This window comes from Lycorma delicatula, chromosome 10, assembly GCF_047948215.1.
Source record: "Lycorma delicatula isolate Av1 chromosome 10, ASM4794821v1, whole genome shotgun sequence".
NCBI classification, from domain to species: Eukaryota; Metazoa; Arthropoda; class Insecta; order Hemiptera; family Fulgoridae; genus Lycorma; species Lycorma delicatula.
In genome coordinates this window covers 17,356,721-17,370,055 of record NC_134464.1, presented here as the reverse complement: position 1 = coordinate 17,370,055, position 13,335 = coordinate 17,356,721, and the positions used below count along the sequence as shown (strand labels likewise).

Sequence of the window (13,335 nt, the reverse complement as noted above, 5' to 3'; positions counted from 1 at the left end):
GATTATATTTTATCCAAATGCGTACTTTATTACTTAATTTTAAAGCAAAAACTTTAACGTTTTGGAATTAATAATATATAAGTTGGGGTTTTCTTCGGCGGGGGAAGGGAAAGCTCTACCTGTCTCCGTACGCTCGTATATACGGCAGTATCGGGCTTTCACCGACCCTCCCCCCCCACATCACATGATCCCGAAACCGCCGTTGAGACGTAACAGCATCATATGGGTTAAAATCTAATTTAAAAACAAATTTTGAACCCCAATTTTGACCTACTTCTAATAGAACTTAATTAAATCTCTACAGATTTAATGACGTTAGATTAGAAGTCAAACCAAATTTTGAACCCAAATTTTGAACTACGTTTGACTTCTAATAGAACTTCATTAAATTTTTTAACTTTTTTTAACTTAAATATATTGATTATTAATAATTATTAACCTCTGATTAAATTTGTCTTACGTAATTTTGGCTGGGAAATAGGATAAAATAGATCTCAGAACTGTAAATCCAGTAGTTTTTGGAGTAGACCGATCGAAATAACTCATTTAGGGGGAAAAATTGTTACCTGGACTTTTATAAGTGGAAATGTTAAAGGGGCTTATAATAAACGTAAAAGTGTAGAATAATGCCCATAAATCCCCTGATATTGAACTACGTAATCATAAACGGACACAAAGTCGAGCTAGTTGAACGGTTTAAATATTTAGGAGATAATATTACACATGACCTCAAAGAAAAACTAAACTGGAAAGAAAGAACAAAAAACCTCAATTATGCGCAAAATTCCACCAACAACATATAACAAAAGATGCATCTCAATAGATACCAAACTCAGATATTACAAAACTGTAATCAGACCTATAATGTCATCGTATGGCATTTCCTAATCAGCAGAGATGCAAAGAATAGAAAGAAGAATTCTAAGAACATGCATAAATCAAAGACGACTTACTGATGGGGGAGAATGGAGACTCACACCTAACCAAGAGGTACATAAAGACGTAGAACTAGCTCTAGTCTACTTTAGAAAGAAAAGAATCTCCTTCTTTGGACACATAATAAGAACAGAACCGAACAGGCTCGTCAGGAAACCGGTCGTGAAATACTGGAAAATCTTCAAAGCACCGACCTGGATAACCGAAATTAAACAAGATATGCAAGAACTACAAATCAAAATAGAAGATTTACGAAACAAAACTGACAATATAAAAATACTAAAACAAGCAAACTCCAGATTTAAAATTATAGAAAAGAAAACAACAACGAGGATTTGTTCTGAAGAACTCAAATAAGCGAGATCTGACAGAACGAAGAAGTATTGGGAAGCAATCAAGAAAAAAAAGAAAAAGAAAAGACAAACCAGAGTTGACTAAAGTGATCCACTGTGGCATCAAAATTCTCAAAAAAAAGGGGCTAAGAACAATATTAGTAGATGCCACTATAGAAAGTAGATGTCCCTAAATCCTCAAAAAAAAAATTGAGAAAATGTAAAAAAAAAACCCTGATAGGATTACTCGAGCACAAAAGTGCATCGCTGCGTAGAACGCTTATTTCAAACATCTTTTATAAATAAAATATGGTAAAACATAAAATTTTGCTAACGTAAATATAGAATTTAATTTACGTTTTTTAATGTTTTTATTTCATTCATTAAATGTTACATCGCAAACTATGTTTAGTCTGATTAACAATATGGTTTTAAGTTGCTCATTCTTTACTTACACAGGATTAATTTCTAATACAGGTAATTTGATTTTTTTATGAATGCAAGATTAAATAAACAATTATTTTTAATTCTTCGTTCATAAATTAATAAAATAGATATAAAAGAAAAACTTTAATTGGTAGAGTGGGTAGTAGCCGAATTAAAAACACAAATACACATAATAATAATAATAATTATTATTATTATTACTATTAATAATAATAACTACTATTATTATACGTAAGATCTTATAGTAGAAACATATCATTTTATACTCTTACCACTGATACAGTTTTCTGATAGATAAATTGGTTTATTGATAGATAATGGAATAGGGGATAGGATAACTAAAGGAATTTTAATTCTATATTACAGATGAAGAAAGAAGAAATGATTTTTAAAAGAGAAAGAAATAGCGGAGTGAGACGTGAGCAAAGAAACTGTAGCCACAGAAGCTTACAGCCGCCGCAACATTTCATAAATTGGCCCAGACCATCTAACCGGCTTGAATATACACATACATAATAAACGATCATTTTCATTCAGTACTAGATTTTTTTCATTACGCTTCATTTTAAAGCCAATAAAAAATAAAACAACAACTTGAAGGGAGGCGAGGCGTTATTTTCATTGCCGACGATGGTCATTACGTTGGAAAACAATCGGCGAGTAGCTATTTTAAATCAAAATGTTCCATTATTTAAGACTCCTATGTGGACTACTGTATTGTAAATTGTTGTTTATATATATATATATATATACATATACATACACACACACATACACATATACATAACAATGCAATATAACTATACCATCTTATAGTTATTTTAGAGGTAGCTTTGTATTAATGTATATAGTGATACACGAAGGCACGCCCCACTTGACCATTTCAGTGGCCAACCTCCTTCTTAATTAGAATACTTTTTTTAACCTCTCCTTCGTACCGTAGCCGTGGTTTTATTCCCTTCTTGTATTATAATCCGCCTCTTAGATTATTACTCTTTCTGTTAATTTACTTTTCTATTTAACAATATTCTGTTCCACCTACTTCGTAATATTTCATTTTTACTTTCATGATAAACACGTGTCTGTAAACAATCCGCTACCGGATACTCATAAATTTTTTTCATAACTCTTATAAATTATATTGGATATATTTTTATTACTATATTAATTTTTATCTAATAAAAAATTCAGTTTTTTGTTTATTTTTTATAAAGATTTCTAGAATTAAATAATTTTTATTTTCATACACATAAATAGTAATATATTTCGGTTTTATAGTTTTAAATATTTCATAAAATAACAGTTTTGTTGTAATACATTGCAGTATTTATCAATTCTTTTCTATTATATGTTAATATTTTAATTTAATTTAAATATATTTTTCAATTCAAATTACTTCAATTAATTTACATATGAGATTATCATTTGTTTACTTTTACAATTTTTTTATTTTCTAGTTTCCTTTACGATGTTAACTGTCTCAAATTGTTTAATATATAACTTCAGAATTTTACATAGGCTTTATTTTACTATATAAAAAAAAATTACCATTATATTACGATATTTATCAATTCAGTATTATTCGATAAGAAACCATCAATAATTTCTGTTGTTTATCAAGGTATCACATTTTTTACATCTTGAATAATGATGCACTTTATTAAAATAAAGAGAAGTAATTAAAATATATGCGTGAAGAGAATTGGGAAAATTAAATAGAGCGAATCGTGAACAAGAATAAAAGATTAATTAGAACAATTCAAAATAGAATATTTAAGTTGTTAGGATAAGAAACGCCGTTAATAATTTATATTGAATGAGAATTTTTGATAAGCTCATAAGAAGAGGAATCTAGGTAGCGCTTGGACACGGCAGTTGCTGTCGATTAAACCTTGGGTTAAGAGAACCTATGGTGAGTTGGGGTACGAACTAACCCAGTTCCTTACGGGACATGAGTGTTTCCGTTCGTATCTGAAGAGATTCAGACGGACGGTGTCAGACCTTTGGGTCTACTGTCAACAGGTTGACTCTTTGAACATACAGTTTTCAACTGCGACCACTGGGAACAATCGCGGGCAGAATTTCATCACACTCTGGGACATCTAGATCCTGATAACATTATGGGCTGCATGCTGAGGTCCAGGAGGAGCTGAGTTGTGGTAGAGTGCATGATCACGGACATCATCAAGGGTAAGCTGGTGGATGGGTAATAGGTGACGGCCAGTCTCCTGAAGTGATCAGCGGGGGCCCACTCAGGTCGTCGCCTGCCGATGACTCCCGTTGAACGTCAGCTCCTGTTGCTCAGAAACCGGCATTACATGCATCCCGCATCCGTCACATAGGAACATTGTTCATGCCTCGCGGCTAGGTCCAGTTCCTATGGAAAGAAGGGAGAGGTTTTTAGTCAGTGAGAGCCCGTCACCACCGTCTGTTGTGGGCGGACGGCGGCTGGTAGAGATTTTTCCTCCTCCTACGAGAAATAAAAAAAAATGTTGCTAGGATATGTTATGATCAGAAAAGTTCCCGATTAAAATAGTGGTTAGAAGAAGCAAAAATGAAGCCTAAATTTTAACAACAATTTAGGGAATCTATAAAGAAATGAATCTATAGAGAAGTATCCTTTACTTATTGTAAAGGACAACAGAAATATCAATTAATATTGAATATTATTATTATTAATAATTGATTCAATTAATATTGAATTAATTGAACAATTAATTCAATCTTAATTGTATTTCAGTTAAATAAATCAAACTCATCAAAAAAAATAAACGTGTAAATAAATAACGTAAAACTTCTTTTACTAAATTTAATGTCAATGTATATATCGAGAGATATTATCTATATCCATTGTCATTGTCTATATCAATATCGACTTCCGCAGTTAAAAATTAAATTATTATATTATTTAATATTATGAACTAATAACATATAAATATTCTTGAGATAAATAATAGTAATAAATTGCGAAAATTTAGCAAAATCAGTTAAGTAGTTTTTGAGTTGTCAGGGCACACAAAACGAAGATTGCCTTATCATATTTTGGATCATATTTCTAAAGCGGAAAAAAAATCACATAAATGTAGTTCTGGAAATGCTTTACGTCATTATAACGGTTGAAAAATTTAATTCTGATTTTTTCTCCGTATATATTATAATGTAGGATTAACATTTTTTTTTTAAAACTTATTATATTATAAAAATTATATATTTCTATTTTAACTGAAATTATTTTTTGAAAAATCTTTCCTAGAACTGTATCTTTATATATATAAATATATATTATATATATTTTTTAAAAGTCAAGAAAAATTAAAAATCTAAAAGTCAATAATACGATTTTTAGGTTTGGAATAATATTATAACTTAGTTAAGTTCTCAATAACAAAATAATATTTTTTAAAGTATTTAATTCTGAGAATATTGGTTCAAATAAAGGCAATAAAAAACAAAGACTAATTTGAGAAATTCGACTTTAATTAAAAGCAAAACGAAATAATATTCTTTTCTGTTGTGGAACATCTTTATTTCTATATATGTATGTAAATATATACAGAAATATGTAGTGGTAATATATATATATTACATTTAAATAAATAGTCGTATAATGAAAATAAATATATCGGGATGTATTTAAAAAATAATACTTTAGGTTAAATAAAAAATCGACTATGATAATGAAAAAAAACACAAGAGCTTTTTAGGTTCCATTTTGCAATATTTTAACTTCTCACGTCATAATCGTTTGTTAAAACAATTTATGTACGTGTATATATATATATATATATATTTCTGTTACTAATTTAAAGTTAGTTTAATTATTTACTTACTTACTTTCTTTTCTAATACGAATCTAATTAGCACTGAATCTTTTTTTGACAGGTTATGTCAACCAGTGTTGAAAAAGTTAGATAAAGAATGAAGTGGTAAAAGAAAAAAAGAACATATTTCAAAGTATATCCATCTCGCGCTTTGACCGGATGTTCAGTGAATTCATATATATATGTATACTAACTTCAAGAAGAAAAAAAAACTCCTACGGTCCAGGATCACACGTAGACGATCATTCAACGTTCAGCATAACCGTACGCAAATATACAAACGCACACGACCAAGAATCTTTCTTCCTTCAAGGTAATTTACTGCTTTTTTTTCATAATGAATACAAACATAAATCTATAGTATAGTTGTTGTAGTAAATTGGCAAGAAGGGCATTTATAATATTTATGTTTATTTAATCTTCACATAACCATTTAGTTTGTATTAGAACACGTCGATGCAAATAGGTGTGTATTGCACATATATATATTATATATATGTGCAATACACACCTATCTGCCTATATATATATATATATATATATATACTTTTTTCTTTCTTATACGCAAGAAAAATCTTCATAAACACTTTAAATTAAAATAATTTATTAACTAATTAATAAACTAAGAAATTAAAGAAATAGGTAATTACTAAAAAATATATTACAACAATCATAAAAACGTGTACAAGTTAAATTTTTTTTTTCTAATTACTCGCTATTATTCCGTGTAGCAGCTACTATACACAGGATGGTCGCGTGAAACTGATGATTTTTAAAGGAAATTAAGTTGGCAACCCTGACGTGTAGGCAGGAACCAAGATAGTGCGACCTTGCAAATTAGATGTCATTTTAGTAATTATGGAGCAGTGAACTCCTGGGACTTTGCTTTCGTACTGGAAAAGTATTTTAAAAATTGTGATTCATTCTTGATTATACAGAGATTATTCCGTTTAGCCGTTTCTAGCAGCATTACCATAAACTTTTGGGTGTAAAAATTTCCGAATTACTGTTCCTTCAACGAAAAACAAATTCCAGCTCCTGTGCACTCAATGAGAACTTCTCTTTTTTCTGTTTAGCATCCGGAACCACCGTAAGGTATTACTTCAGAGGATGATATGTATGAATGTAAATGAAGTATATTCTTGTACAGTCTCAGGTCAACCATTCTTGAGATATGTGGTTAATTGAGACCGAACTACCAAAGAACACCGGCATCTACGATCTAGTATTCAAATGCGTGTAAAAGTAACTGACTTTATTAGGATTTGAGCCTTAGAACTCTCGAATTCGAAATCAGCTGATTTGCAATGACGAGTTCACTACTAGATCAATCCGGTGGGTTAATGAGCACTTCTTCAAACATTGATAAAATCAGCCAGGCAATAATGAGAATCCCTCAGCGTTCAACCAGAAAGAATGGTGGATTCCTTCGTTTATCCCACAGCAGAATTCTACACTAGGATTTAAACTACAATTCGTATATAATAATATTGGTGCAAGATCTAAGTTAACATGAAAAAATAATTCGGATAACATTTTATGCAGAATTTATTAACTTAACCGACAAATGTATGACTAAACACATTTTCATTTATCGGCAGAGTGTTGAAATAAAATGTTGTTAATGGTCTTAATCCTAAACAGCATCATTTGCGTCCTCTTCATATCCCAACTGATCAACTTACTGATAACTTTTTGGAATGGAATTCTCTGACAAGTTTCGGAATGATAGACCGAAGTGTACAGCGATATTACAGTATTCTCTTGCTCATGAAGTGCTTCATCGTGGGATCAACTTGAATGTAGTCTGGTTGCAGCAGGATGGAGCAACAAACCCATACTGCTAAAGCATCCATGGCTGTAGTAATTAGTGATGGTTTTAGGCCATATAATATCCAAAGAAGATGTTGAGCATCGTCTGCCCATTCTATAAACCTGTCAGTAAGCGATTATTTTCTCTGAGGTTATCTAAAGTTTAAAGTGTTCATCAATAGACTTATAACATAAAAGACCCTAAAGTTTCCATAGAAGAAGAAATTTGAGCATTCGTAAACGATATGGTGCAAGTAGCGATGCAAAATTTGCGAAAAAGACTATAACATTTTCAAAAAATGATAATGTCATTGAATTTGCTGTATTGATATATTAAAACGTACGTAGGCAAGTTGTATTTTGTTTCTTACTTAATTACTTCCTTGTACGAATTAAAGAAAGTATTGTGATCTCGAAAAATTTCGGTTTACAGATTTCAACGGAAATATCTTTTTTGACCATCCATGAATCTATTTTGAATAGTTTTGGCGCGATGTTTGTACGTACGTACGTATTTATCTGACGTAACTCAAAAACGATTAGCCATACGATTTTGAATTTTTGAATTTAGGACTGTTGTAACATCTAGTTGTGCACCTCCCGTTTTGATTGCAATTGACTGGACAAAAAGTGTCCAAAAAAGGCCAAAATAAAAAAAAAATGGATTTTGGACTTTTTCTTAATTGCAGTAATAAGCCCTCATTCAGATCCTTTCAACGATGTTATGATACATCGATTTAAAAATTTGATTTGACCTGTAATAAAACTGTTTACTTTAAATATTCAGAATTTTTTACGTTTACGATTTTAAAAATCGAATGAAATTAATTAATAAAAGGAATATTGGATATAAATTTCTAATAATAAGTTAAAATATGACACTATTTACATTTATTTTTAAGAAATACGATTTTTACATGGTATACAGATGTTGATGAATCTGTAGACTGAATTTTTAGAACTGCAAATAAGATATGAACGGATAATAAAAGTTTTGGGTTCAATGAAGTTTTAAATATGCAGCATCGGTGACCAGACTTAGAATCGGTCACACGCGATTAACAAATTTATATTTGTTAACCGGCGAAGTGAGACCAATGTGCGGTGTTTGTAATAAAACACTGACAATCAAGCATCTAATAGAAGAGTGTACCATATATGAGGACCTCAGAAAGAGGTTCCGTCTTACAAATAATATTAGTGCTGATCTGGATAATGGAAATGAAGAAAATATAGTTGCAGTTTTACACGCCAGTGGACTTCTTAAAAGTCTATAAAATGGAAGTTTAAAGCTGTGGTAAAAGATACTCTAAGCGGTAGTTTTATAAATACATATAAGGGAGTCTCGAAGCGTGGCACGTATAGTGACGGGAGGTAGCCCTCTTGCCTAGGCCATTTTGGCTCACCTGCATTCAAGAGCAGTGAGTCGGGGTGTGTCCGATGATGGCATGGGGGACCCTCAAGGGTGGATTGAGGGCGCGAGGCTATGGGTGTGCGCCGTGCATGCCTATGGCCTGATATAAGAAGGATTCAACTGCCACGGCACCCTGGCACGACTGATATACTGCTCAACGGCGGTTCTGGTCGCCCCTAGGGTGCTTAAACAAACTATAAATGAGACTACGTAGAAGAAAGAAAGAAAGAAAGATATGGTATTGATAAGATTAATTTTAATTTTAATTTCATGGTCTTTTGAGAACCTATCTCAAATTTTAATATTGGGGCCCTTTACACCCCGTAAGTGTTTGTGATTGTCCTTGTCTTTCATGTTTTAATGTTTATTGTGAAGTTTGTGTTTTTAAATAAAATGTAAGGGCCCTTTACACCCTTACATATGACGATCCTGATGGAGATAATAATTTCTTTTAAAGAATGTGACGAGGGCTAATGACCTTAGCAGTCGATGCCCGTAAAAATTCAGTTAAAAAAAAAAAAAAAAAAAAATATGCAGCATCTTATTGTCTTGATGCAAGTTTTTTTAGATATTTATAAATTTTATGTCCTTTTTTGTACATTTCAGCACTATTGTAATTAACCTTCATGACATACCCGATCGGTTAGCTTTCCTATTATAAATATTTTTGTTTACTGATTATTAATCCTTTTTACTTCCTGGTACGAAGTAGATAGTGATCGCGAAAAATTTCGGATTTTCGATATCAACGGAAATATCCATTTTGACCATCCCTGAATTCATTTTGATTAGTTTCGGTGTGACTTCTGTACGAACGTATGTATCTTGCATAACTCAAAAACGATTCGCCGTAGGATGATGAAATTTTGGATTTAGGACTGTTGTAACATCTAGTTGTGCACCTCCTCTTTTGATTGCAATCGACTGAACTAAAAGTATGCAACCATAAACGCTAAAAATCTAAAAAAAATAGGATTTTGGATTTTTTCTTAACTGCAGTAATAGGCCCTCATTGAGAGGTTTTCAACGATTTATCATAAGTGGTACTTATTTTCATTGATTCCAGAGTTATAACAAAATAAAATCTTAGTTAATGAAATATTTGGATCTTACAAGGGGAAGGCAACATCGGTTCAAATCCTTTCACATTCTTTTTTTAACTATTTTTTTTTTTTCAATTTAATTATATTTATTTATTAATAATTATTAACATCTGACTATAACAATTGTTACAATAAATAATAATTCAATAATAACAATAAAAAAGAAAATATGAAAAAAATATCAGAAGTTATTAATGAAATAAAATTTTACGTACTTTTCATTTAAAAAATAATGTGTATATGTAATCTAATAGGCGTACAAGGAAGTAATGTAGTGTTCAGATCAGATTCTTTTTAAATCTTTAGGTTCCTGTAACTCACTCTGTATTATTCGGAACTCAGAAATAATTCCGAAAAATGTTTCTACGAAATCTCAATTTTTATATTCTTTAAAACTTTCCACCTGAATTTTTAATTTAAAAAATTCTACATCTAAATGTTTTCCACCAAAATAAAACTGAATCATAATTTGAAATTATAAATAAATTCCTGGTGAATGGAATTCTATATTCTAAACCTTTTACTCTACAACACTTTCATTAGTTTATCCTGGAAGAGTAAATAATAAAAATTAATTTTATACAAAGGGAGGAGATGGGGCTCCCGTTAGAAAAACTTTAAAAACTTCATGAATGGTTAAATTTAAATTTGTATATATTTAAAAAAAAAAAATATACTACATATTAAAATTGAATATTTAGTAATTCAATTAATGCTTACCACTATATTAGATTTTAAGACTTATAGTTTCGAGACGAAAATAGAATAATGAAAAAATGTATTAAAAATATAAAAAATAAGGATTTGGTTTGATATATTATTACTCCGTCTTTACCTTTTAAGAAAGGGGAAAATCTTTTATCTAGTAAACTAAACTTTCTATGATTAGATAATTAAAATTTAATTATATTTAATCGGTAATCAAGAATGAAAAAAACATTGAATAAAAACCTTTTAAGAGGACAAAATTTTTATATAAATTTAATTCATTGAATCATGTTATCTCCTTAGTTTTATATTTTATTAGTTTTACCTTTTTGTTACTGATCTATCTTATTCTTTAATACTCATTAAGAAGAAGAATCTAAGTAGCAATGTTACTGGTAATACCAGCTTAATAAAACAAATAAAACATCAACGACGACAACAACAACAGCAACAATGTTTATCGGGATTAATTAAGGAGTCACAGTCAGGTGAAAATGTATATATATATATATATATATATATATATATACACACACACATCCATACAAACATAAAAAAGAATTAAAACAACAGAAAACAAAGCAATAAGAGTTCAACTTAATACCACCCTACTAACACTAGCCACTGCCACCATGATGATGCTGATGATCGTCATCGAATTGTACATGCTGTACATGCTCCCACACACCGGCACACATACAGATAAATACAAACACCAGAGTGGTTTTACTGGCCGATAGATAATACTGTATATATATGTAAGAGAGAGACACATGTTGTAAATAGTATGAAAAAGCTATACATATATAAAAGATAAAATGAGTGTTGCCATTTCTGTCTATTTGTTCGTTGGTTCTTTCGCGTATATTTTTGTAGTTTTATTGTATTTAAAGGTTGCTAATGAACTGATTGTAGTTGAACTATGTGTTGTGTTGTATTTTTCTTATGTTCTTTAGTTCTTAGTTAGTTGGTTTAGTATAGTTACTGCGGTTAGTAGCCGACTGTTTTTACTTCTTGACTCTCGATTCTGAACTGAAACTCTAGGTAGATTGAGTTCAATCCATATATCAGTCGCAATTAAGGATACTACATTGGTAGTAACTAACACATTGATACACAAACATATATATAGTTGGTTTTAGTAAAACAAGACGCTTATTATTCTTTTTTTTTTTTTTTATATGTAACAAAAGGAAGTCAGTACGGGAGAACCAAGATGTGTGGTTACGTTACTTAATTAAGATAAAATGAAGTAAAGAAATAAATTAACTTGGATTACTGATAAATAGACTAATATTTCTTACTAAGTTTATTTTTGTTATATAATAATTTTTTTTCGATTGTAATGTTATAATTACGAATTTCGTAATTAATCTTTATTTTTTAGACATTTTTTTACTATTAATCGTACGACCAGATTGAAAAAAATTCACCATTTTTTTCTTGGTTCCTGTACATGGAACAAAACAGCAACAGGTTCCATGTACAGGAACCAAACAGCAACAATAACAATTGAAGAACATAAGAAAGAAGCCCTAATAAGAAAGGGAGTCCGACAAGGATGTTCCCTATCTCCGTTACTTTTTAATCTTTACATGGAACTAGCAGTTAATGATGTTAAAGAACAATTTAGATTCGGAGTAACAGTACAAGGTGAAAAGATAAAGATGCTACGATTTGCTGATGATATAGTAATTCTAGCAGAGAGTAAAAAGGATTTAGAAGAAACAATGAACGGCATAGATGAAGTCCTACGCAAGAACTATCGCATGAAAATAAACAAGAACAAAACAAAAGTAATGAAATGTAGTAGAAATAACAAAGACGGACGACTGAATGTGAAAATAGGAGGAGAAAAGATTATGGAGGTAGAAGTATTTTGTTATTTGGGAAGTAAAATTACTAAAGATGGACGAAGCAGGAGCGATATAAAATGCCGAATAGCACAAGCTAAACGAGCCTTCAGTAAGAAATATAATTTGTTTACATCAAAAATTAATTTAAATGTCAGGAAAAGATTTTTGAAAGTGTATGTTTGGAGTGTCGCTTTATATGGAAGTGAAACTTGGACGATCGGAGTATCTGAGAAGAAAAGATTAGAAGCTATTGAAATGTGGTGCTATAGGAGAATGTTAAAAATCAGATGGGTGGATAAAGTGACAAATGAAGAGGTATTGCGGCAAATAGATGAAGAAAGAAGCATTTGGAAAAATATAGTTAAAAGAAGAGACAGACTTATAGGCCACATACTAAGGCATCCTGGAATAGTCGCTTTAATATTGGAAGGACAGGTAGAAGGGAAAAATTGTGTAGGCAGGCCACGTTTGGAGTATGTAAAACAAATTGTTGGGGATGTAGGATGTAGAGGGTATACTGAAATGAAACGACTAGCACTAGATAGGGAATATTGGAGAGCTGCATCAAACCAGTCAAATGACTGAAGACAAAAAAAAAATTTTTTTCTTGTTATAATAGCTACGTAAATTTTATTATTAAATTAATTTTATGCTAGAGATTTTATTATAAAAGATTAAGAACCTTCTAATTCATAAATATCGTCATTATTAATCTCTACAGGCTGGTCTATTGGATAAAATCGTTGTCGCAAACCAGTTGTTTAACAGCTGATTTTTGAAGTCGAAGGTTCTGAGCTTCAAATCCTAGTAAAAGTTAGTTTCTTTTATACGGATTTGAATACTAGACACTGAATACGGGTGTACTTTGTTGGTTGAGGCTCGATTAACCATATGTCTCAGGAATGG

At 30.7% G+C, this 13,335-nt stretch overlaps 1 protein-coding gene across 6 annotated transcripts in view; it reads left to right on the top strand.

The window, feature by feature from the left end:
* Window positions 1–13,335, top strand: part of LOC142331399 (uncharacterized) — an 807,446-nt gene that overhangs the window by 432,470 nt on the left and 361,641 nt on the right. For all 6 annotated transcript variants that reach the window (XR_012757984.1, XR_012757983.1, XR_012757985.1 and 3 more), the window contains one exon: window positions 5,598–5,849. Coding sequence is in view for 3 of the 6 variants with exons in the window: in XM_075377288.1 (XP_075233403.1) it covers window positions 5,696–5,849 (154 nt within the window). In the remaining 3 variants the exon portion in view is untranslated. The remainder of the gene's footprint in view (window positions 1–5,597; window positions 5,850–13,335) is intronic.